The sequence below is a fragment of the Styela clava genome, chromosome 1 (genome assembly GCF_964204865.1).
Source record: "Styela clava chromosome 1, kaStyClav1.hap1.2, whole genome shotgun sequence".
NCBI lineage: Eukaryota > Metazoa > Chordata > Ascidiacea > Stolidobranchia > Styelidae > Styela > Styela clava.
In genome coordinates, this window is record NC_135250.1 from 11,664,427 (window position 1) to 11,692,138 (window position 27,712).

A 27,712-nucleotide genomic window follows, 5' to 3' on the forward strand; every position below is an offset into this window, starting at 1 on the left:
GAATTATTTGATCATGATGGAATTTGAAATCTACCAATGAAAATAGTTCGCCGGTAGGCCGTCTGGTCTAACCTACGGAATTGCAGTTCCACTCGACTGCGAGATAACCTTCGCTAGCGTATTATAGACGCAATTACGAAAATTGAACACATGAATAGCTGCGTTCCTGGGCCTTCAAAGCACAGAAAGATGTACTAACAACAACAACAACAGTTCCGTTGACTTACCAAAGTAAATTGAGATGCCAGAGAATGTGATTAATGCTGGCATTGCTCGTATGCAATGAGCAATTAATCATTACGTCCATCTGAACTCCAAAATACCGCGACAAAATTCACCCCCGGTGAAAGACGTTGGCATCGGTTTCTTTGCTGCCAAGCGAGTTAGATTTGACAGGAACGCACATTGACTAAGTTCGAGTTTCTGTCAGAGCAAAAGCCAATTTTTCTTACCACTAAAACAAAATTAATAAACCGTCTTGATGTTGACATTCGTCTAGCTATAAAAAAGACTGCGCCTAATACGATAAACCTCATCAAACAGTCCTAAGCGCAAGATTCCCTTTGATTGTATACTGGAGAGCGTTTACTTTCTTGTCTGTGGTTTGCTTTTGCATTCCATAATAGGTCGTAAACACATAATACAATCCAACACGTTTTGCCACATTTTGCCGCCCTCCAGCAACGTGCCGCCCCTGGATTTATCCACAAGATCCAATGGGTAGTTACGCTACTGGGTCTGAACACTGTAGCCTCGCTCATACTGAGCATCCCATCCTTATGTAATGTTTTTGCGAATAATTAAAAGTAAGAATGAAAAGACTTTGTTTTAGTAGAGTTGAGTTGTGTATTGGTGTGTTGAATTTAAGTTATACTAGCTTTGTAACCCAATTTACAACTTGTAATAACGATTGTCATATTTCACAATGCAGTTTTATGTCGAAAATTCACGATTGTTAAGCAAACAAATACCACACAAGGAAAAAGAAATGAATGGACAAAGTTTGTACAATTAGTAAAGTAGTACAAACAATTTTTGATATATAGTGAAAACTGCGACCAGAAATTGGGGTAAATAAATGAACAGTAAATATCTAAGTACTCCTGGCATAGCGGACAACAGATTGTCAATTCATATTTTCAGATCTGCAATGATTTTGAGAACGAAATTTTCATGCCTACGATAAATATTTCAACATCATCATTACAAATTTACGATGTTGAAATAGGCTTTATGAATATTTCTAGTCGGATAAAAATACTATTCCGTTATAATCCGGTCTCAATTATTTACCTAATCCTAATTGGTAAAAAGATCCTTGCCATCCCCAAAGTTGTTGTTGCGCAAGAAGTGAATTTTCTGTCGTTGTCGAATTGTTGCACGTTACAAAATTTTCACACTTTGAACCAGAGAAACAATTTTCACAACTGCACTCCACAAGAGTTGCGGCTATTGCTTCAAGATTCGCGTTTTTATCGCTTACTATATGTGCCATAATGTCCATTATTTTTCCAAGAATTGCCAACGTCTCCCCATTGAAAATAGACGAAAAGTCGTATTGATACATCTCAAGAGGATCTGGCATGTCTGGAGCTCCAACGCCTATTGACAACGCAATAAAAATGGCCACGTCACCTGATGGCAATATCTCTTGAAAAGCTTGTGGATCGTTTGGTGTTTTTCCCGGTACGTAAGAAAATTGATCAAGAAAGAGCCAGAATCCAATTGGATTTTTGTAAATCTTTCTCATTGTTTCAAACAATTCACTCTGTAGATGTAAAACTTCGTCATACGTTAGTAGCTCATCCAGTGGTTTAAGAAGGCATTCTCCACCATTCTCACAGTTATGCAAATTGCAAAAAGTATCTTCTAGTAAATATTGAAATAGTATGAAGTCCAGTTCAAGGTAAGCCTGAAGTAAATCTAAAATACAAATAGAGCCGTCTCGTGAAACGCGAACGTTCCATTCAGAACGATACTAATTTTATGAGCACAATGGTGACTAATATAGAAAAAATACCGCCGTTAGATTGGGTTTATGAACTCTCTTTGTCATTTTAATCGTACATCAAACTAACTTATAGATTTGTACACCTCGATTTATGTGCATGTTACGCATTTTGTAAACGAAAAAGTTTGTCTGCTTGTCAATCAATCAATGCAATTTGTGTATAGTGTTAGTTTTTTTGTTTTGACGTATTATTATACTCACTTTCGATTATGCAACAGTACTACTGTTGTACCATTCAAGATTTCAAAACCACTTTGTCACGCACAGATTTCTTACCTAAATTCTTGTGGTTCACAGCAGTTGCGTTGACTTCGACGAGAAATTTTGCACGAAACCCGATGAGGGTGGACATCAATTGTCGCATACCAAAACTGAGGTCACTCTCCATGTTTTCAACTTCTTGCTGGAGAATCATATCTGCATCTTCGACAACAGATGCTCCACCAAATGTTGATATGTATTCGGTCAAGTCTAACGATATTGGTAGTACGGTTGACGGAACTATTGCATGCGCTTCGTGAATTCCAGAAAAAAAAGGAATAAGGCACAATAAAATGTAAGTTGTTCCCATTTTTTTTTTAATAATATTTAATCGTTTGCTGCTTGGGTAAAAAATAATTAAAATATTTATTGTGGAAATAAAGTTTTTCAATTGCCTACATTTAGCTTCTTTTATAATGTTATGGTGAAATAGGGACTTTTCAGTTGTTATATCTACCAGTCAATATAAATATTTTCCAGAAAAATATATAAAATTATGCTATAGTAAAATAACACGTTTGCTAACAACTAATTATGGTTTGCAACAACTCATCTAGTTTTTGTAGAAAATGTTTAAATTTGCGGAGTTTCACAAACTTTCAGTTGGTTGGTTAAAGGAAGTTGTATAGGATGTTAAAATTACCAATTGTAGTTATTGACGCAGTTCCTGTTCGCATTACAACAAACGATTAAATTCCGGTGCGTTCATAATAGCTTTATTTGGCCGTTACATTATTTTTGTATACTGTATAATAAACATACATATAAAATTTACCCTGTATGTATGATCCAATTTTTATTAACATTGATGTACACAAAAGCATGGATCTGATTGCGCACACTTGATTTCTTCTATCTTTTGACACCCATATTAAGTTGAAAATAAACAATTGCCAAAATATCACGTTCAATAGCGTTTAAATATCTTGTTGTTGTATTCATTTTATAAATAAAAAAAACATATGTTTACATGTACTATAACATTGGAGTTATAGGCAAAATACCAATGCAAAAAACATGGCTTTTTAAAAATATTAAGAAAGTGAAAATCATCGCTAGTAGTTCTAGTACTTGGTGGGAATCTCTATAGTGAATTTGCTGTGTAATAAATTAGACTTCAACTAAATTTTTGCCAAGTACAAGAAATGTAAAGTTTTTGAATGTTTTTTCAAGACTGCACTGGGAAGACTAATGAGTGAATGTCACCAGCGTGCTTTATCTTGACTTTGTGACTCCTTGAGCTTTATGATGTAACAGTAATGAAGTTGACAATTGCCAACGATTGTCAACTTTAGTTTATTATCTTTTGTACGGCATATATTTAAATTCAAAAACAACTTAATAATCTCAAATATAATGCCATAGTATCCAAAAACGTTACGTCATGGTAGCGTTATATAGCATGCACCCATGATGATTGACAAGAAGACGACTATTATAAAAACAGATCAAATGTTTGTAAGTCTCGATTAAAACAGTTGACATCCCTATTGTTTATAATTCGATTAAAAACACTATATTGTATATACGTATTCATAAAATGTCATAATAGTTCGCTTCTTCGCTACGACTAGGTGGCGACCTAGAGTAACGAATAAACTGAAATTTGTGGTTGATTTTGAAATGTTCATTTCTATAATCGTTCTGTCACTCGAAACTGGAATCCAACTTATATCTGGTCGTATTTTATAAATAAACACTTGATTTCTTCTATCTTTTGACACCCATATTAAGTTGAAAATAAACAATTGCCAAAATATCACGTTCAATAGCGTTTAAATATCTTGTTGTTGTATTCATTTTATAAATAAAAAAAACATATGTTTACATGTACTATAACATTGGAGTTATAGGCAAAATACCAATGCAAAAAACATGGCTTTTTAAAAATATTAAGAAAGTGAAAATCATCGCTAGTAGTTCTAGTACTTGGTGGGAATCTCTATAGTGAATTTGCTGTGTAATAAATTAGACTTCAACTAAATTTTTGCCAAGTACAAGAAATGTAAAGTTTTTGAATGTTTTTTCAAGACTGCACTGGGAAGACTAATGAGTGAATGTCACCAGCGTGCTTTATCTTGACTTTGTGACTCCTTGAGCTTTATGATGTAACAGTAATGAAGTTGACAATTGCCAACGATTGTCAACTTTAGTTTATTATCTTTTGTACGGCATATATTTAAATTCAAAAACAACTTAATAATCTCAAATATAATGCCATAGTATCCAAAAACGTTACGTCATGGTAGCGTTATATAGCATGCACCCATGATGATTGACAAGAAGACGACTATTATAAAAACAGATCAAATGTTTGTAAGTCTCGATTAAAACAGTTGACATCCCTATTGTTTATAATTCGATTAAAAACACTATATTGTATATACGTATTCATAAAATGTCATAATAGTTCGCTTCTTCGCTACGACTAGGTGGCGACCTAGAGTAACGAATAAACTGAAATTTGTGGTTGATTTTGAAATGTTCATTTCTATAATCGTTCTGTCACTCGAAACTGGAATCCAACTTATATCTGGTCGTATTTTATAAATAATATCGTACTTCACATTACATCACAATATTTTCTGTAATGGTATTTAAATTAGAAATAAAATAATTTGAACATTCTGACATTTTTTTTGTGTAATCACTTTCGGATGTTGTTTTGAACCACAAAATGTCCTATGAAACAGCCCGTATTCGGTAATTAATCGAACTGTCATGCTTGTTTGAAGTTAAGAATTACTTGTTGACAATGTTAGTGAACTAATCTTGTTGTAGTTTGAAAATTAATATTGAAGTTTAATGAAAACTGTTCGGCAAAATAATCCCTGAAAATCGTCGAGCTTGAAAATTACATTGGAAACTGGTTGGTCAGGTTATTTTTACTTGCGTCTGCTCCGTGTTAATTGTGTTTCTTCACTTATCCACATAGCGGCTAATATGCCGAAGCAACGCGAAACTAAGAATCAAAATCGAAACAAAAAGTACATTATATATACAGTTCCGTTTGTAACATTACACGGGTCTATTTTTCTTGAGAATTTATATCACCTTATCATATCTTCGATTGGATTTGTTTTGTAGAAAGAACTTGTCATAGTTTTAACGAATTGAGACACCCACTGAAATAGTTGAATCATATTTCATGAAAAGCGTGAGACTATGAATACCTTTTTGCTTTTTATTTTTAGCATTTATTGAAAACGTTTTTTTTATCGAATTTTATCTCGGTGAATCTGCATAATTTTGGTTGTTGATTCTAGGAAGTATTCTATTTATTGAATTCTATTCCTTGAAATATTTTCATTTTGAACCTTTAAATTTACCGTGCTATTTTCATTCAATTTAAGGCATGCCCATCACATAAAAAGTGACATCTTGTGATTAGACAAATTCAACAACATACACACGAGTCTTTTAAAATATAGTAATTAAGGCTGGCAACTAAGGTCCTATTTTGAAAGTATACCTCCGATCACGTAGTTCACACTAGGGAAAGCGATTGATGAATTTTTTGCCTGGGCTTTGTATTTGCCGGGAATCAAAATGGCTGACGATCCGGTATTTCACGCATAAAAGCAGTTACTCGAATTTCGATATCTAGGTTCCGGGTTCTATTCTCATTAACGATCTCATTCATATTCTAATTGATAAAAACAAAAACTAACAAAGATACATCTTAGGTGTCTTTTCTTAGCTTCACTCAGTTGTGTATAAATGACGAGATAAAGAATTTTGATGACGCAGCAATTTGGAAGACAATATTGTTTCGCGCCTTCCTGAAATCGGTATGTCGTGTACCTTCATTTAGTTACATACGGTACATAAGACTCTATTTAAGTTTGTGACAAATTCCGGTTTGATCCTAGCATGGGAATGGTTATATGTTCCCAATCGATATTCGAATGGCATCGTGGAGGTCTACAACACCACAGCGTTAAATAATCTGTTGTGAATGCAACGTCGATATGCATGCATGCATTTTCAAATGTGATATTGATTTATGGTGATGGAAATTTTATGAATTGTAGAAACATATTCAACCGCTCAACTTTTTAGGGAACTTTATTTTCGTCGTAGTCTGGCAACGCCAACATTATTATTGCGTCACGCAACAGTGCCATTATCTAAGATAAATCAGTAACGACGGATATAACCACCATTTAATTGGATGATCTGGTGCATTTTAATGAGTGCAAAAACAACAAAAGGTTGAAAATCCTTCCAGCATTCGCGCTGAGAATTCATTACCGAATATTGATGTGTCATTTGCGTGTTATAGGGCCAGGTGAATATGAATTCAGTGCCCATGGCTTAAACAGCCTTTACACATTTTGTACCAATTATCTTTTCATGAAATCCCGTACTGACGACAATCGAAGCACAATGCGTTGCCTGAAACAACAAAGCTACAGGTTTCGATCTTTATCTTTTCATAATATAATATCGTGAGAATAAATGTCAAAACGGAAACTGGCAACTGTTGTTTTGTACCAGGACATGAGAGAAAGATATTGAAATGATGTGCGATCGGTTTCAATGCTGGCGAAGCGAAATTACCTAATGCCGTGGGTGCGAAAAATAAAAAAAAAGCTTTGATGTCATGAGCCGACGTACTAGTCGCACTTTCTATTGTAAGTCAAGAACATTATTTGTGGAAGATAGTCATTGGACACCAATTTTTACTTCCAAGACAAACAAGTTCTCTAAAGATAGTTTTCGTATTGAATAAACTACTTCTTGTATGTTACCTGCTAGGTTATCGCTGACAAAACAAAGAAGACATTAAGCTTTACTTACTATCTCTAAACACTCTATTTCATGAAATAATAATTGAGCTAACTCCTTTGTCTGCATTCATTGACGGGAAATTCTGTCTTCCGCATTGGGAAAAGAGAGTGTCGTAATATTCTATTGAACTTTGACCCGCCCAAAACGTGCGCTATAGTTACGTATTCTGCGCATTGTGTGATTGATAGCACGATACATATTTCGTGTTACATGAAGTAAAATGATTTCCAGTAAAGAGTCAGCATCGATAAATAAAATTTGTGTAACCAAAATCAATGTTTTATTGATTATATTTTATGTTTCGAAAAAAATACCAAATCTGCAACACGTTTCCTTTATTCGAAAAATCGTTTCGTTTTGATAAAATTTGTTGTCGGCCAATAAAACTTTAATATACTGAGCAATGACACATTTCCAGACCTTCATAAAAATAGAAATAAAATAAAAGTGAGAATTATTAATTTTAGAATTATATTATCCTATGAAAATCGACCCTACACAATTTGCATAGCAGGTATCGAAGACGAATGAATGACGACATCGTTCAAACTAGCCATTTTGTTCTGAGCATGAACAGTATTCCAGTATCCAAAATGTAAGAACAACAATGGTATACTTAATGAAAATATGTATTCCAATGAAATAGCGGAAATTGAAAGTATATGACCCGAGGAGGTAAGAGATAAGAGGACGAGTATAATGTTTTGTAGCGAGACATTGCACAAAACGCAGTCATAATATATCTAGAGGGAAGTTACGTGAGCTTTCAAGAGTGTGACAAAATGTCGTCCACCTTCGATGACAGGGCACGTCAAAACATAATAAATATGCCTTCATAATTTAATTTTCACTTTTAGTTTGCAGGCCACACACCGTTCTATGAATTGGAAAGAAATGTTTTTAATTTTTTTTGTCCACACAAAAATATGGCCAGTATACGTTTTATTATAGCAATCGGCTTACCATTCTCGACGCCTATGCTTTTTTAACAAATATTAATATGAATTTTAGGCAACATTAGCGCCTATTTCTTTGTTTGTAGGCCAATAATACAGATATTCCTCCGTTCTACCCAAACCAACCTACGTAAACATCATGCTGTATATTCGATTTTTTAATTTTTTAAAGTAGTATGATTAAATATTAAATGTGAATTCCTTTGACAAACAATATAGTATTTGTTAATGATGAAATAAATGAACGGAATTGCACATTTATATAAAAAATATATTGCACAATTTATATTACATAATACCCTCCCTTCAGGCTAGATCATATAAAGACCCCCCCCCCCCCCCTGACCTACCTGGGGGGAGGATATTCGTATGATACATTTGTTGTCCGTTTTTAAATAATAGAAACTATTTTGTGAGATTTTTCCCCTTCACGCGAAATTAGACTGTGGTTTTTGTGAAGGTGACGACATATGGATAGAGCAAACAATGAAAGCAAACGGAGTGTGATATGTTTTCACAAGTCACTTTGTTTCGTTGTATTAGCTGAACAGTTACGACATAGAAATTGTTATTTGTAACGCAATTGGGTGAGTTTTAAGTATATCCCATACATGATTGAATTTAATTGAAGACGTTTTCAAACAGAAAAATTATCATAGTCTTTGATTTTTCAGATAACAGAAGTATCGAGTTATCTTGTTTATTTTGCGATTTTTATCGACATGTGGTCACTTAAAACGCTACATTTCCAAAACCAACAAAAGGGTGGAAAATCCGGAAAACTCAAACCTTTAACTTGACGTCCCGGCTTGACGTTATTTTAACTTGACGTTCCGGTTTCTAGTTTGAATTTGCAGCTTTCAGTATTAAATTTTATTAAGTTTATTTACACATAAGTAAGTCACAAAATTACGATGCCATACGGAAAATCTTTGGATAATGCAGTATAATTATGTTTATTTGCCTTCCTGTCGTATTCTCGCTTCTTTGATATTTCTCGACGTGGAGATGGGTTATTCAAATTGGTAGGAATCGTACAAGCGCATTATGCATGGGTTGCTATACCCCAACAGTGCCTCACAGCAGAAACGGTTACAGGAATATAACGATAATAGAATTATCCTTTTACTCTTATGGATATACTACACAAAACAGTACAAAGGGGAAGTTGTAAAACATGACAAAATTACTCCACACTGTATCTAAGTTTTGTGACGTAATTTTCAGTCATACAATTGAGCCGGGGACCCCACGATATTGATATTCCAATTCAAATTGGCTTTTCGTGCGAACCTCTTCGTATAGTTAGCTCAATTCTCGGCAATTTTTTTTAATACCCATAAAGCTGTGGTAGTAAAGCCCCTCTGTTCATGGCGCCTTAGTTATGGTTATCTACCCGGTTGTGGTTTAAATTCATTTAGCAGGAATGTGAATTAATTTCCTGTGGTTAAGTTTGAATATACATCACGTTCCGACCGCAAATTATTCTTGTATTTTGGCGTTCACAATTTTTTTCTATACATCTGGTCTGAGATTATATTTCCATATTTAACTTTTAATGTAATTGTTACGAAAATGCCATAGCAAAACGGAAAATCGAGGGTGATGTTTTCATAAATGTATCAATTTGTTATGACCATTAATGACGGAGAGGACGTCTGTCTTAAGTGGTCCGTGACATATTTGGATGCTAGTTAATTCACGCGTGGCCAAACGCCCTAACTGTGCTATTGTGGGCATAATTGACGGCGCGTCGCGTGTCATCACGTTGAAAATGAATCAATTCACACGCTGAGAACTGAAACAACTTCGAGACTTTTCAACGAATTTTATGACAGACAATGTCAGACGAGGCGAAACGGAAACAAGTTTCAGCGTCGCTGTTATATACAAGTATTATATTGCTTCAGAATTAGTTCTTTCAATAAGATTTTTTTTGAAAACCAGCCATAGATGGACCGCTTTACAAAAGCGCGGTCCATCTATATTCTGTATTTCACAAGTCGACAAAGATTACTTGTCTTCAACATAAAGATGGCCGCCTGGCTCTATTTTTCTTTGAAAGTTTGGGGATTCAACCTGCTTCCGATTTTCTTGAAACTTTGTAATACAAATTTGCTATTATTATTGTGAATTATGTTTCAATTCTAATTTTATACTTGATGTGAATGGAAGGTTTAATATTTCTTGGTCTGAATTTCGTAGAATTCATCATTATAAAACTCTCTAGTATGACTGACAAACAAACAGACGCGTGCAAATATTCAGATTACAATATTATATATTATATTGAAAATAGGCTGCTTCACATGATACTATGCATTATGCAATACAGAATATTCCGCGATGAAACATATTTGACGAGGCGATCTATCTTGTCTTTAATCCAAGGTTTCCCAGCCGGGAAGAAATTCTGCTTTGGCGTTGTATTTGGTGTAGTATCACTAATATTCTTCAGTTATTTATTGTTACTATAATACCTAATTATACACACGTTATAAAGTACATGAGCTGTACAAAAGCAGGCGAACGACTTGTGCATATCACTAGAGATTGAACATAAGATTGAATAAATAACGTGGTTTTTGTGCATAGTGAGGGAGAAATAAGGAGTTCTAACTTAGGAATTTGACGACGAAGATTGGGAACCACTGCTCTAATGAATAACACGAATTCGTACCTTTTGAAATAGTTATGTTATGTACGTACATACAAATTACGATCATTCAACTCAACAGAAAAGCCAAAACAAAATTTAAAAACGTTTTGATTATTTTCTATAATACAAATATATTATCAATTCGTCTGCAATATTGCGAATCGGCCACCTAGAAATGAAAATATTTGCCCAATTATGGGCGTAGCCGGATACCTTATATAAAGCCCCTTGAAATAACTCTCAAATGCGATTCGGGCCCTACTGGTTTGGTTTCTTGCCATACGTACGAGATTAACCCAAGTTTTCATTCATTTTTAGAAACCGTAACATCTTTTTGTATGGTTTTTACTGTATATTTACTCAATTTTTCATAAAGAATACTTATTTTTCTAAGCAAAGTATTCAAAAAGTAACAAAAATATTGGAATTATGTTTCCAAACGCAATTTGTTGCAAATCGCAGCTTTTTGTGTTTATTTTGAAATGGTCTCATCACTACCGTGACGAAGACTGCTGGCCTAATATTGCAGTTACGTTTAAGGTTTTATTAATAGGAAATGAGTTTTTTGAAAATATTCAACAGCGGTGATGAATTTTTGTTCTTTTTTCGTGCGAATCGATACAGTACAAAAATTTGTCACCAAAATAGCTTGAAAAACTATGATGGGTGCAACATATATTGTGTATATAGGCTCCATATTTTACATGTACTCCAACTTGATTTGTGCAAATAACTGTTGTGCAAGTGTCTTATTTTAAGTAATGGCTAAAATAACATTTGCACAATTTTGGCACAGCAACTCGTCGAAGCCCCAGAATTGATACATACGTCGAAAACTAGTTTATTGCCACACGAAACCAACAATATTCGGTAGCCTATGTTCGGTAGCTGGTGAAAAATCAACATAATATATATTAGGTAATTTCGAGAATTACCTTAACACTATCGCCCTGGTTTCTATACATTGTATTGTTTTCTTTAATAATTTTCATAGCACCAGAACAGGAGTTTCTCAACCGACCGATTTTTATTTCTGTAAAAATATTAATTTTCGTTTGCGTGTACGTATCGAAAACGGAAATTTAGAAGGGTGGGATTTTGATTCAACTAAATTCGATTTTGAAGCATGTTGTATAATTTCAAATATAGAATATGACCACATTTAAAGGAAAAGCTGACGAATTTTATATAGCATAACGGTAAAAAAATGTATTTTATACCATTTGGGTCTGATTTCCACTCAATCTTGAAAAATGCTGTCGCTAGACTCGCTACTGTCTTTTTAATTCTACTTTCACAAATTGCATTTGTTTAGCAAATTTTAAAATGAGTAGAATTCAAATTTATATGAATTTGTGTTATTTTATTTTTATCAGTTTTTCTCATTTTTTTTTCAAAATATAATAATATCCTTCATAACATAAGACTACCCTATTTTAAATTTACCTTATTTTTATGGCTTGTTATAAACCCATCAATAAAATATGAACTACTGCCTAAAATCAAACTTTCAATTACAATCAAGTCTTTTGTGATTCGAATATTTGCTTTGCATTTGCCTTTCAATCGAATGAAATAAGCTTATTTATGTATACAATGAATTTAAGAAGGACGCCTATTTTGAGTGTCGAAATTTAGGTTGCCATTAATAAAGCGACTCCAAATAAATCTATAGTGTTTAAAAATGGCGAAATTCGGTGACAGCACCGGAACGTCGATGTGGCGCCGCAGACAGATAGTCCTTCGCGCCATTTGAGATTTCGAGTGCCTGCCTTTCCTGACTTGTGTCGTTGTGTGAATATCTCGACACAGCTACCAGGTGGGGGAGTCATCAACGCAGAGAAATGATATTTAAACCTGTGAAACTGTTTGTAATACCTGTCCATACTCCATACTCGATGTTTTTTAATTCAAATTTCAGTTTATTTTCAACATTTCAAAAATTATTATTGCAATGAATAAATGAAAATATTTTTCTCCGGCGGAAATAAGATTCTACATTCAACCAAATTTCAAGAATTGAGGTGACGAATAGTTATTTTGCACAAAACATGATTGATTAATGATTGTTACCACTGAAACGCAATTTTATTCCTATAATATGTAACGAGAATTTATACATTTTTAACAATCTACAACTTTTAAATTTCAAAACTTAATAAAAATCCAATAATTAATTAAAAATAATTTTCATTTGATGTACTTCTATATATATATGGCTGGAACATTTGATAAAATGAATAAAATAAGCAGCGATCACGAACTATTAAACTACATCATTGAAAAATAATTTCATTATGCATTTCTTAAAAAAGGAATAATAAATGACACAAATTGATAGTTATACAGCGATAATTGTATTATCCAACATTTAGATGAAATACTCTTTTCGGGGGATAAAATATTATCAGTGCATCATAAACAGCCGCGAAATGAATTATTTGCTTCTGAGGCGCTCCAGAAGTGCATGTACCAATATGGAGGTAACTAATTTCGCCTACTCTACATCAAGTTGTTTTTAAATGGACTGAAACCTATGGGCAATGGGTATATTTACTTGGCTAACACAGACGGTCCCCGAACTCGTGATAGAACTGAAATAAGGAAAATCGAAATAAAATTATGGTCTAAGCCTAACCTACGGGAGTACCGCTTCTGATGTGTGGCTGTCTAAAATGTACTTGAACTTATCTTATTCACTTCAATTTTAAATCGAGTAATATAATTATTCATATAGGTTATAAATATTCTAATCAAATAAAATTATATTTCAAATAAAAAATTTTTCAAAATATTAAAAAATATTTTGTACCTTTTTGTAAGTCAAAATATAATACCATTTCAAATGCGTTGAAATCCCTACAAAATGACATTTTCGACAAGACATATTAGGTTTCTATAACATTTGTGCTTACATATGGGTAAAACGAATCGAAAATTTCAATTTAAATCGAAACTGAATTTTCACTTATTTATAATATATTGTATTGAATCAGTAATAATCACAAACTTGGCCTGATGTCATAATTCGTAAATAATTTGATCTTTGACTTTCGTACTACTATAAATATGACCTGTATTGCGTAACGATTTTGAAACCCGTCATAATAATAGTTACACATCCTGAAGTTGGTATCTTGAAACCTATAGATAAAATTTTACAGTTTCGGTATCAGATTTAATTAATGATTCTGAATATATAAGTAAGCCAGTTGGACCATATTCTTGAATTTGGGTTTATTTTTAATTGCATTGTAGTATATTTCAAAGAAACTTGAAACTGTTGTAATGTTCTATCAGTTGCGAATGTAAACCTAAACGTTATGATGATATTTGAAATGTTCCAACCGATTATAGTTGCAACCAGGCGTACAATTATAAGTGCGTTTCTCGGAATCCAAGATCTACAGTAAAATTGTACAGTGCAGCGTTAATAAACCACGTGACTAACTCAATCATCCAATGTTTGAGTTTTTGAATCAGCCGATGACAAATTCTTGTATTCGTGATCAACGAGATATCTTTGAATTCACCAACCAAATCCTGATAATCATTCTAAGTGACTTGTATTGGTCCGTTAATACTAGATTTGAATGATCCGTATGAATTGTCTCTCTCCGGTCTAAACAATGACATTACGGGTGACACTCGTGACGTGTTAGGTGATGTAGAAGACCCAAGATTTATTTCCTCAGCGCTAGAACAGCTTGATAACGTTGATGGTGATTTTTCCACAGATGTAGGGGCTACAGACGAGGTCGCTAATCCCGGAAGTTGTACTTCCGCATCGTCACATTCTGAACTTTTTGAGGCGTTTCGAGAAGAACGAAAATTTTCTTCCTTGGCAACAGATTTAAAGTTTAGAAATGGCGGGTATGTGCTTTGTCTTTGGCTGGCATATTCAGTAAGACGACTTTGACTGCTTCCACTATTTTTATTTGATGGAGATGATACTATAATTTCATCTTCTTCTTTACATCGCTTAGAAGGTGGCGAATCTAGAAATGAAAAATATTAAATAAGAGTAAAGTATCTCACATTTGCACTTAGTGAATGAAAATGAAATGACTTGAAGAAATTTACTCCATCAGTACTAAATTGTTACCATATACCTTAAAATCAAATTTGCATCGTTTTCACTTATTTATCATTCAGTCAAAATTAAGTTCCATGCAATATTTCTAGACACTTAAGATTAAATAACCAATAAATGCGACCAACTGTGTTCGAAGATTTTAAGAACTTAATTTATCAAGAATATTTAGTTATTCATCTTTAGTTTACACTGCCCAGTCGCAATAAATAGCTGATTTTTCTTACTTGACAAATCCAAGGGTTTCAAAAATGTTCTGTCGTTTTTCTCATTTGAATGTCTCTTTCTATTCGTTAATTCAGAAAACTGGTTGATGACACTTGGTTTATTATCCCGGACAGGAGATTCGTATCCATTCAGTGGACTTCTAAATCGTTTGTCATCTTCAGAATATCGAGCTACCCTTGACTGCACCCCTATCGATGAGGTAGAAGAGGTTTGTGCGTCCCCAGCACTTCTCCTTCTAAATGTGGCGGGTGAGGTGGCATCACGACGAGAATTTAACATTGAAGCCCGCTCTTTATCATTACTTCCATTTTCCTCATTCATTGAATAATTTCTCATGATCATAGCGAGTAAATCACCTCCCATGTTTTCTAAAGCGCGCTTTAAATGTTCGTGTTGTCTTTGTAAAGATTCGCGGAGATCTTTTTCTCTGTCGTGAGCACGTTTCCACTTTGCTAGTTCAAGTTCAAGTAACTCGATCTTACATTTTTCTTCTTCGTTTTCATCCGATCTTAATTTTGTCTAAAAGGATAAATTTGTCATATTGATTAATCATTATAAATAATACAACTTGACACGTTGACAATATACAGAAAAACAAAATTTATTTTCAAATCAAAATAATTGAAAACAATTTAAATAGCTGTACATGATGTCCGTTTTGCATGTGAATGGTGTGAACAGTCAACTCAAAATGGACGCAACATTTTTAATATAATATCCTTATAGAATACAAAATGGCGTTTGTGGTTGATGTAACTGTCACTTAAACCGTAATTCATATCTTGTTCTCTCTACGAAAAATAATTTCCGAGAAGAGAGACATCGAATTTCACATAAATAATAAGAAGACGACGATAATTGCTAACGTATCATTATGCGATTAAAGTAACAATTTTGGCAAAATACGCGGTGACTCATGTTTTAGGAAGAAGTTTTTTTGTTATCCAATCCTAATCTGTAGAAAATATTAGGTTAAAAACTACCACCTGATATATTTTTATGAAACAAATTTTTCGAAATAAGTCTTGAAATCCCCCTTTTTCTGGCGTTGGTACCGGTGGAGTAGATAACCGTTGTACTTAATAGGACAATTTTAAAAGTGGGTTTTATAATAACCCACAAAACCTCAGTGTGTGTGAAAAATGAAATAAAAAAGAATAAATATTCATAACATTTAAATTATTAATATCTCCCGAAAATGAGGATAGGTTGAATACTGGAGTGTAAATCTGTTTTGCCTGTCGCTCATTATTTTGAATTCTCAGTGCATTTGGATAAATCGCATATTTGTTGTTTTTCCCTTGAATTTAAAAAAGATTACAAACATAATTTTTGTCAACTCAACGGATTTCAAACATCTTTAAACATTACATAAAATACCAAATATGGCAACAATTGAAGTAATTTTTGTTGTTCTATTCATATAGTTTGCGTTATTCTTTGGTTTATGAAGGCGTTGTATTTTATGCACTGTTTATTTATACAGTTGGGATTTTTGTATAATCAACAAATCTGACAAAACATAATATAAACATTCCAAATCTGTTTTTTTTTTAATTAATAAAAATTTCACAAAGCAAAAAATGGAAATGTCGAAATTTCTAAAAATCAACCGTAATGAAAAAATGTTTATTTGCAGCTGGATAAAAGTAGTTTTTTTTTTATTGTAGTTGCATGCAATCTATATTGCATCGATATTTGGTATTTCAATGTAATTTGGGACAAAAAAATAGACAAATCATCACCATAACTTTTTCTAAAAATTCGAAATCATTTAAAAATTAACTGATTATATATAAACTTTTACTAATCGCATTGTTTTAAAAGATATTTTACATATTTATATTTTTTGTTCGTATGTCGGAAGTCCTGTCTAAATTATAGATGTTTGGACATATCTGAACCGTTGCTGAAATGGAGGAATCCAGGTTCTATTTAACATAGACTGTCGCAACAAGTGGATCTCGAGTTTATTTTCAGCATTGAACTCATTATAACATAAATAACATCATCACAAATATGCAAATTTTATGCATTAATGAGAGATACTACTTTGACATTGTTTTTGTTTACTTTAATTCAAAAGTCGTGATTCTCGATACATTTTTGTTATTGTTTGTATAAACCATAGTTTATTTATTAATCCGGTTCCAGGGTGGGTCCTATGTTGCTTATGATAATGTAATGACACTAATGATACGATCTAATTGTTTACATACTGTTTCATTTTGTATTATTAGATCATTGTTTGTTGAGAATTTTTAGCGTTATTTGGTTGCGACATTGAATTAGGGCTTATATGTAACGCATTGTCTGTACCTATATTTGCGATTCATATTTCGTCAGACTATATTTGTAACTTCTGATTTAGTATGAATTTCTACTTTGGCATATGTATTTGTAAAATATGTGTTCTTAATATGATCACATTATTTTATAATTTAAAGTAAAATTATATATAAAATTATATTTCATGATTTTAGTTGTCTATTAATTTTTTTCTGTATACATTATAAATTCATTGGAATCATATAAAAATACTAACATTTAGAATTCGGTTATGCTTCATATCTTTATAGCTTCCTTCAACATTAGCGACATTACAAAAATAGAATTTGATCCAATTTATCTCCGCGAAGTTCGCGATAGCGCTGATTCTTTTATCTCAGAATTTATGCTAACCTAAACAACATTGTGACGTTGTTTATGTTTTGTTATATCAAGATATTTTGGTAAAATAATTGTTCTGAAGATACATGAATTTTTTGGTTTTGGCAACAAGCTAAATACAGGAATGATTGTTGATATTAAGTTTTGTATATGTTACATGCTGATGGTATGTCGGATTATAAGTGAATAGAAATAAAACGTGACAGAAATATGGTTTATCTCACTTTTTTATTATTATTTGTGTATATTTCCATATAGTTACTTTTATTTTTGGATATTTTGTTTACGAAGATATTATTGTTCTTATTCCTTTAGGGTGAGTCTACCACAAAATAAAAACGCCTACGTGTTTTTATATGACAAAAAAAAAACAAGAAAAGAAGAATGTCTGCAATTTTTGACAGCGAATGAAATGCGCCCTGAGTCGAGTTCAAAGGTTGATGTATGCTAAATTTTACAAACTGAATTGATAATAATAATTCTAAATATCGAAACAATATAAGTAATTCCATAATAAGTTATTGTCGCAACTAGTGCTTTTTGGGTACTTCCGTGGTACGTGTACCAGGTTAGGGCTAGTGCATAATTTTTTTTTCCTTAATTTAGTTCTAGTTCGGGAACTGTCTTTGTTAGCAAAGTAAATATAACCTATGTTCATAGGTTTCAGTCCCTTTACACAACTTGATGTAAAATGGGCGAATATAATTAATTCCCTCCTATTTTAGAACTACACATATATACTTCTAAAGCGCCGAAATTTGTGGGAGGCGTGAATAAGACATTATTTGCGCTTTGGCATCACCTGCAATTTACTTCGATATTTAAATGGATTCCTCATTTATTCGAGTAATGAGTGAAATACAAATCTCATATCTCACCATAACTCTTTCGGGAGAGTGCTGTCCTCTTTGGTGGTGACCTAAGCTGATTTCTTGATGAATTGATCGTTTTTCTTCCATGTTGCGTATGCTATCTGCGGAATACCCGCCAATTATTGCTTTGCCCTGTACAGAGACAAAAACGAAAAAGCGTAAGATAACGTTTCATTACGATTCTACTTTTTTGCTTTCGTTTAATTACGATCACAAAAAATGATAATTTTCAAGTATTAGCAGTAATTTAGTATTGACTTTGATGGGTTGCTATTTATCTGCAATTCTTGATTGGTTGAAAGAATTTTTGGCAAAAAAATCACGCAATCTAGATAATCAGTGACCTTTTTTACACAAACACATTCGACAGGCATATAAGTTGATAAAAATGAAATAGCACTGTTTTTGGCGAATGTTTAAAAATATGTGTTAAGATATAATCTGTGTACATTTATACCAGATTACAATCGAATTGCAACCGTCTTTGCGGAGATATTGACAGTGAAATCTTAACTTCTCGTAAGAGAAAATGAAGTAATTTCCGAGAAATAAGTTCAAATCGCGTGATATCATCCAAGATCGCGTGCTAATGTACAAAATCAAGTTCTTTAATGAAAGCATTTAAGCGACTCGGCGCGATTTCGCGTGCGTAGTACACTGGATGCGGTCACTGATTTGATAGATTTTAGCTAATCAGATGAAGTTGTATTTTTAATGATACGTGGAAAAACAAGACTAATTTTACAGCAAAACAATGGAACATGGAATGTTTATCATTCGGTTCGTATCACGCTATGAGTAATGTGAAAAATTGCCGACAATCTGCGGTATCTCAAATACGGCTGCAATTAGGCAAAGCAAAAAAGATCTAAGCATTGACATGTTTTAACTATTCAGAACAGTGCATCGTTTTCTTTTTGAATAAATAAAACGAGGCAATTTTGAAATTGAGCAATTGCAGTGCAATGAGCGGAATGTCCGTTTGCTTGACCGCATTGCAATTTGAACTGTAGTTGAAATTTGAACCAAAGACGATTTCTTCCGTCAACAATCACAAAAATTGTTTTAAAATTTATCTCTACTAATTAGGTAACTTATTTCTTAAGGCTAATGCAATTTAGTTGTTATGGCCATTACAATAATTTCTCTATGATCAACATTCGGTTTCTTCATCTTGAAATTTACTCATATTGAATATGCTATGTATATACTTTATATATATATATAAATTTATATATATTATTTAATATACACAATATATTTTTGCATGCAATTTTAGTCTGTTTGTGTTTCTTGTCATTCCACGATGTCTCTTATCCGACATGACCCTTTCAAGGTCTCGTGATATTCGCACAAAAATTAATTGTTGTATCAACACCGCAAATTGTTCTAATTAATGTCAAAACTTAGTTTCAAGATTCGTATAAATTTTTTAGTGAGCACGTTGTCGATATTCGTGATACAAAATAGCAAAAAATCGTAATGATGTTGGTAAAATAACTACAATTACATAGATCACGTGAGATCACGTGTTTCTTAATTTAAGATTAATATCACAATATCTATATTTGAATTTTAATGCGCTAGAAATCAAATTCATGGATCGAAATTACGAACTAAAAGCTCCATGAATATGCCGTCATAATTAGCCTTCAGATATACGCTGATTTCCCTTACAAACAATAGTGTACGACATACCCGAAAAGCATACCGATCGTGGTAAAAAAAACCAATGAAATATGTTCTGGAGATATTAATATCTGATTATCATAACTTTTATTCGCCGAATACAAAAATATATTTGCAATGAAATAATATGAAAAAAAATCGTCGCTACAAAATTCATTCAAGGTTTATCTAGTAGACTACAGCTGTTGGACAAGAGGGAGTGAATAGGAAAGCTTATGTATAAATTTATAAGAAAAGAAAAAAGAATTAAAAAAATGACAATTATCTTCATAACACACTTTATTTTATTTCAATATTATTTTTTGAAATATCAAACGGATAATGTTTTGAAATACAGCGCGGAGTATGTCCAGACGACGTGTATGGGGTGATGAGATGGGTCACGAGTGGGTAAATACAGACTTTTCGCTAACGAAGGGAGCCGCCCACAAAATAAATAATAACAACACAAAGGTGATTCGACAAAAACGGACAACCCGTTTCCGAAACCGTCATTTAGAAATACGAAGCGATAAGTTTTGTCATAATTTTCTTTTCGTTCAAATTTTTTTATTTCTGGTTTATCTATACATTAACAAGCATGAGTTATAAATAAATTGCAACGTTTGAGCGTGATACACATAGAAAAAACAAACATATATGACTGGATTGAACTTAACACTCTAATCAGAATATGTTAGTGTTAGATTGACCGGCGTTCAAGAAGTATGTGTACCAATATAAAGAAAACTAATTTTGTTCGCATACTTTACATCAAGCTGTGTAAAGGGACTGAAATCTATGGGCAATGGGTATATTCACTTGGCTAACACAGACAGTCCCCGAACTCGTAATAGAACTGAAATAAGGGAGATCGGAATAAAATTATGGCCTAACCCAAACCCGACACACACTACGTGAGTACCGATTGGCCTCCGTTTTTTATAATCATGAGACAGGTAAATACAATTTTAAACCATTCACACTTTATGTCAAAAATTTTATAAGCTCCGTATAACGGACCTTCACAATGAAAGTATGCGATAACCTAACAGCATAAATTGGTGATTTCCAAAACCAATGTGTTTTATCGCAAGTTTTGCTAAATGAATGAAAAATGAAGTTGGCATTACGAAGTTAGATTCGTTAATCTCGCATAGATATTCCCCGCCTACTGCATTCCGCGTATTCTAACCTCAAGAATAAATTGTATAACAAAAAAGTCCCTTATTTTAAAAGGATAATTGAGAATAAAAACATTTTGCATGACGTACAAATCGGAAACCAATATTTAAACCGGTTATTTATTTCATTACCCCGAGGCATGAACTTTTATTTTCAATTTTTGCAGGAGAAATAATCGCAATCGTGTGTCAATGACTCACAAATGCACATGATAGACGATGAGATAAGAATTGTCCAATCTATAATTTCATACGTTTATACGAAATGCAAACCACGTTGCAGATTGTGTAGGTGGGGTTTTTTATCAGTAAAAAAACTTTCTTTGTTCATATATGACCAGGCATGGATATTTGATTCGATTATTGCCGCTTACGTGGGAGTAATTGCGTTATATCTTATCTGTTTTGGGTATGTAGGTATATTTTTTCATCCGGACCATTCACTGCACACTTGAACTTTAAAGTAAACACGAAGTGGACCTATGAATTGCTTTGTTCGTATGTTGTTGTTGTTGTTGTAAAAAATCACTTTTCTCTTCAACTAACAAATTTGCAGTTGTTTAAAATTGTTGCTGTCACTGGAAGGTTATTACTTTTATTTGTTCCTAAAGTTTAACAAATCCTATGAGATTTGATATATCGTTCAACAAATCGATGTTTTATTTTTATTTATAGGAACATTATTTCAACAAATGTGACGGCCTATGTCAAGGCTGCCCTCCGTGTTGATTATGCAAACTCTGCGCTCAGACACATTTCCGTACTAGCCGCGTAGGCTACCGGCACTGGATCGTATTCCTTTCATATCCAGAGGATTTCTGGAGTCTAGCTAACATTGGTTAGCATTCATAATTGAAATGTACTTTTCTTCGAACTAAATTACATGTAATGCGCACTGTGCACAATGTAATCCGCACTTGGCACAGTCGAATATGGAACATTATTATTATTACTCTTAGTAAAACACTTTACGTTTTCTCGAAAACTAACAACGAATAGAAAAAAATAAACTCACTGTTTTAGCATTTCTTTTCATGAAATCGCCCGCTGCCATGGCTGCTAGAGACAAATTCCTGCTAAAGGGGGAGGTTACCCCAATGGCCTTTGCCGAAGCCGACGGAATACCGGCGGCAATGGAACTCGATGGCATGATGAAAGGATGCAATGCTTGCTGGTCAAGTATAGTTCCATGGGGATAGGAAAGAAGCGGGAAATCAAATTCGGGTCGCTGACGAAGATCTCTATGAGCGACAGAAAGGAAGTTATATGGATTAACAAAGTTTCTTGTGCCTAGTGGAGACGTTAAGCAATTCAGATTTAGTCCTTGCAAAAGCGGGTTTTCTGTCCCTGGAACGAGAGTAGGAGTACGCAACCAAGGTGTTGGGTTTCTTACATCAACACGCGGCCTGTGGTTAAATTCAACGTGATTGATTCCATGCATCTTTTCACTCGTTCGATTCTATAAAAAAAAAACAAGGTATTTATTTGTATCTATCTACACTCAAAATTTAAATCAAGTTTTCCTGGCGTTTAAGTATCTTCTTACCTCCAAACGCGAGCCTTGAAATTCCGCATGCCTCGCTGAATTCAAATCCTTTCTTGTTTGACAATTCCCATAAGTTGGTGACGTTTGTGCTGCCGTTATAATTGCAGAATCCGAGTTTTGAGCTTGAGAATGTCTTCTCTGTAAACGACGCCTTATCTGTGTGTCTGAAAATGTGTCGTTGAATTTATTTATTCCGCATTTAACTGGGTACATATCGACACAGTTCATATATCTAATTGGTTCGAAAAAATCGAACAGAATCATTATATCTGGATGAGAATTATGAGGTGAATGAATCTCTCAAGTAAAATAATTCTAATAAATGTCGAATAACAATGACATCGGAATTATTCAAGCTAAAATGATAGAAAATGAAAATGAAAAAAAAAATAAAATAAATAAAAATAAAACGTCATTGTCTAATAGAAAAGAATAATTGGCAAAATTACAAGGAAATGGCGAAAGAACTTTTTTTTATGACAAGCTATACCAGCGCCTTTCCCGGCCAGTGAAATTTTGGCTATTGTTACTTGGAAAGACATGAATCTTCAAGCTTCGGCATTGCCTACCCAATTTATCGCACCCTGGGTGAGGTGGAGATTCGAACCAGGGATGAGTAATCTAAGATGCCACCACAGTTAAGTCTAACGCCTTAATTGCTATGGCATCGTGCCGTCAGAATTAAAAATACTTGATAATATGAAAAAAAAAGTAGTTTGTAACCATATTCGCGAACTTAGCTATTGCACAATGTGAACAAACCAAAATGTATTACTAGAAGCGGCCACTTTATTTTACTCAATTATTAAAATCAAATTTAGGTTACCTTTGTGCACTGGTGGGAGAAAATGGTACACTCGATATGGTTCACTGATGTCAAGTCTGCTTCGTTCCGGTATCTCCCGGATGTCCGGCATTTTGTTTAAAGCGCATCGTAGTCTCGTTTTCCAAATGATAGGTTCTGGTTTATCAATACCTTCGCGGTACCGGCCGCTATGAATCGCCCAAGCCTAGAAATATACAATAATGTAATTTATAAACTAAGGTTTATTGCTGTTTTAAATCGTTGGTGCTTTTTTTCATTGAATTCGTCAGGAGAAATTGTTGTTATTTTACAGATGTATACCAAATGTTCTTCATATTGAAAAACACATTTATTAGATTTATTTTATTTTCTATGCGTGATATAATTTGCGCTACAGAGCAGTTGTAAAAAAAACTTGACAATAAAAATCACCATGAATATTCTTGAATCTTCTTCAAGGCTGTAATCTTGTCGACCTGCGTGTTTCCATGGCATACGAAATATGGTCTTTTCTTCATTTTCCCAGTATAGTCCGGGAATGGTTCCACTACAAAAAAAAACAATATAAACATGAACATGTTAAAAATTAGTTTTGACAGAAATTTTCACTTTGTAATGCAACACAAACATGAACATGGTAAACATTAGTTATAATAAAAATTAATACTTTAAACCTAATTTTTATTTTTATTTTCGTTCAACTCGTGTTATTATTGGAAAACACGACTTTGAAATAATTTTGAAATTGCTTTGTAGCATGTTACTATTTTTTAAAGGATATAACTGCAAGAGCTGGTATATGCTACATATGCTTTTACTTGAAATATATGACTGCAATGAAGGTGACCCTTGGCCGTGTTTGTAAAAAAAAAATGAGCCGTCACAATTAACCTCACCTTCCAGAAAATACAAACGAAACAAAAGGTATTGTCCATCTATCAACAAATTACAATATCGGATGTGACGTACAATACCAGACAAAATTACACGAAAATGAAAATTGACATCTGCTTAACCTTTCGACTCATTAATTAAACCAAAACCAACCCTTGCCAAAGTGTTGACGGTCACCTATTTTGATATAATAAAATCTATTAAAAACGAGCGCTTTTTTATCCACGCGTAATAAATATAGCGTCACTCTGGCACGCTTTCTGTACTCTCTTTAAAATATTGAATAAAAATTCGAAAAGGATTATTAATTTGTATGATTGCACGCTTTTCTATATTTACTCGGAAATACGGCGACAATGATAATTGCTAGGTCAATGGGCAATCAGAAATTTAATGTAAATAAATGTTTTGTCAAATATGATTTATATCAACTTTTTAGTTGGAATTTTAACGTAAATATTTTCAACATAAGGTTCTAAAATAGAATATAATGCAGTCATAAATCGTATTTTTTTCATGTTTAGGTCATCTTCAACTAATGAAATTCACGGATAAATACATGATAAATTGTAAAATGAACCGTCGAAACGTCGAAGAAAAACTCATTGGGTTAGCGTTTGGTGTTAAAGTCACTATTGTGGCGTAGAAAATTGAAATATTTCAATGTGTCGGTCCTTTGTGAGTTTTATCTCATATATTTATGTTCATGTAGTCTTCTTATCAAAATAATAAAATAAACCAAATAAATTCTCTACCCGAATTTAAATGCAATGGCTGGTATTATTTGTTACTGCATTTTGCATAACGCATCAAATGAGATTTGCAGAGGACAATCAATTGAATATTATTCTATATAGTTATTTCTATTAGTAATTTGCTGGCTTAAAACGCTATTTTAATGACAATTAAACACAAAGAATATTTGAATACAAAATTCTACCATGTGATTGTGAATAAAATCAGTCTGCAAATTAAAAAATTATTCTCAAAAATTCTTATTGCGTAAAATTGGTCATTTTGTTAAAAAATTATGTGGCAATTATCGGATATATAGAAGTTTTAGTGAAAAAATACAATAACAAATAAAAAAAATGGAAATGCCAAATTATTTATAATATATTATTATATACAATTTTCAAGTAAAATTATTTCCGTAAGTTGTGTTACTGCAGCGACTGAAGAAATGTTCTTAAATGTACAAAAAATTACTTGGGCTAAGAATACCCAAGTTTTTTTTTTTTCAAGCAAATACCCTCGATGGTTTCACCTCACCTGTCGATCATTTTAATCAGCCAAGTTCGTAAACGGTCCCGGTATTCTGGAGTAGTTGATTGTGCATCGTCGCCATTTTCTTCTTTCGGTGGCGCCATTGTTGCTGCTTTGTAGACTACCGTATAAATATCGACTGTTTCAGTAACAAACCCACGTCAGTGTAGGTTTCCAAAAAAATAGTATGAAGATTGTATCTAGTCAAAAATGTATTATAACTGTGAAATATTAAAAAAAAAATGAATACCGCAAAAATTAAAAGGTATCCAATACAAGAAAGTGAGAATTGACAAATGTAAAACCCCCAATCCGTACAGATAAATTGCATTACATTCGTACACATTAATAGCTTTCAGTAGTACGAAGTAAACAAGGAGAAAGGACTTGCAGTTCAGCATGCAATATCTTGGTACCCTCTGTGTTTTGCCGTCGCTTTTCTTATGAAGATGAAATAATAGAGCGCCAGTCAAGACTTCTGCATGTTCAAATTCAGTACGTGGTCGAATTAAGCATTATTTTACGTTTAAAAAATAAAAACTCTAATAAACTTGATGGCAACTGACATATAAAGCATTGATAATACAAGAAGTATGAGTGCGGTAACTGAACCAAGTCGATTTTGACATGGATACTTCTATGAGGTTACCATATCAATTGAATTATCAAAAATACACACACGTTAGGTCGCACAAACAAATAGATAGGGCTAGGCTCATATCCAACGCTTCATAGATGCTGTCAAAGCGGCGACGTACTCGTACTAGCAAAATTGCTGCATTGTACTACCCTACTCTGGCGCAAATAAATTATATTGCAATTGCATCTAATTTATATATAGTTCCCCACCTTTTCGTTTTTCGATTAAAACCAAACCATCCAAACCAAACAACAACAACACAAACTTATGAGGGGGCGCTTTGCATATATTCACTACACGAAGTGAAACTTATATGTAAACGCGTCCCCGAGTACAAGCGATCCTCTCGCAGGTCGAATTACGATTGCCCTCGAAAGTACAACATCGCGCGTACTTTATGCTGGGATTATAGAGACGTAAAAATGTCTCTCGGTTTGACGCATCAAGTTTAAACAATCGTACGTGACACGCGTTTCTGCAATTGTAGAAATAAGTAGCACGACTGATACTATCGTGTGGTATTATTGTACCTGCATACGATAAGTACCCCTATACTATACTGAATAAAATACTAAAATGCTAATTTTTTACGTATTTTATCATAATTATGCAGTATTTATATGTAAACCAGGGTTTCTCAATCAGGTTTTCAGTCCTGCAACGGTACTTGCGAAATACCATTATAGAAAAAAATCGTTTTTGTTATGAATTGATCACTGTATGTTATATACGTGAAATAATTATTCAGTAGTTTAGAATTAAATAAAAAGGAAAACGGTATTATGTATTGTAAATCTTTTTTCAGCGAACGGGACTTTTTGTGCCGTGTGTTGTCTGCCCAGTCATTCCAACTATGTGATTTTTGTTGGATTGTTAATAAATTTAAATGGGGCTGGTATATATACAGCATTCTGTTAATGCGGTTCTAAATTATATATGTCTCTGTTACTTTAAAACCATATTAAACTTCAATTCGAAAAGGAAGTTTTGAGAAGCCCACTAAAACAGAATCAGTGAAGATAACAATCACATACGACAAAGTTAAGAACATTGAACAATTAAATTTCTACATTCTAAGATACAGAACGTCAGCTCTATCTTAGATCAGAGTGTGCAAACCATCCTAATTATATAAAGATAGTTTATCTGAAGTTTATTTTTATCC

General features: G+C 33.2%; 2 protein-coding genes across 2 annotated transcripts; both read right to left on the reverse strand.

Moving 5' to 3' along the window:
- Nucleotides 1-914: 914 nt before the first annotated feature.
- LOC120340828 (uncharacterized) lies at nucleotides 915-2,582 on the reverse strand. Its single transcript, XM_039409208.2, has 2 exons — nucleotides 2,288-2,582; nucleotides 915-1,923 (listed from the first exon to the last, which is right to left on the reverse strand). The coding sequence occupies exons 1-2, from the start codon at nucleotides 2,580-2,582 to the stop codon at nucleotides 1,286-1,288; spliced, it is 933 nt and encodes a 310-aa protein (XP_039265142.2). The 3' UTR covers nucleotides 915-1,285.
- Nucleotides 2,583-12,589: 10,007 nt separating this feature from the next.
- LOC120345081 (uncharacterized) lies at nucleotides 12,590-26,124 on the reverse strand. The gene is made up of 8 exons (XM_039414474.2): nucleotides 25,914-26,124; nucleotides 24,180-24,294; nucleotides 23,769-23,952; nucleotides 22,943-23,106; nucleotides 22,412-22,855; nucleotides 18,551-18,676; nucleotides 15,002-15,521; nucleotides 12,590-14,679 (listed from the first exon to the last, which is right to left on the reverse strand). The coding sequence occupies exons 1-8, from the start codon at nucleotides 26,009-26,011 to the stop codon at nucleotides 14,237-14,239; spliced, it is 2,094 nt and encodes a 697-aa protein (XP_039270408.2). The 5' UTR covers nucleotides 26,012-26,124; the 3' UTR covers nucleotides 12,590-14,236.
- Nucleotides 26,125-27,712: the final 1,588 nt, after the last annotated feature.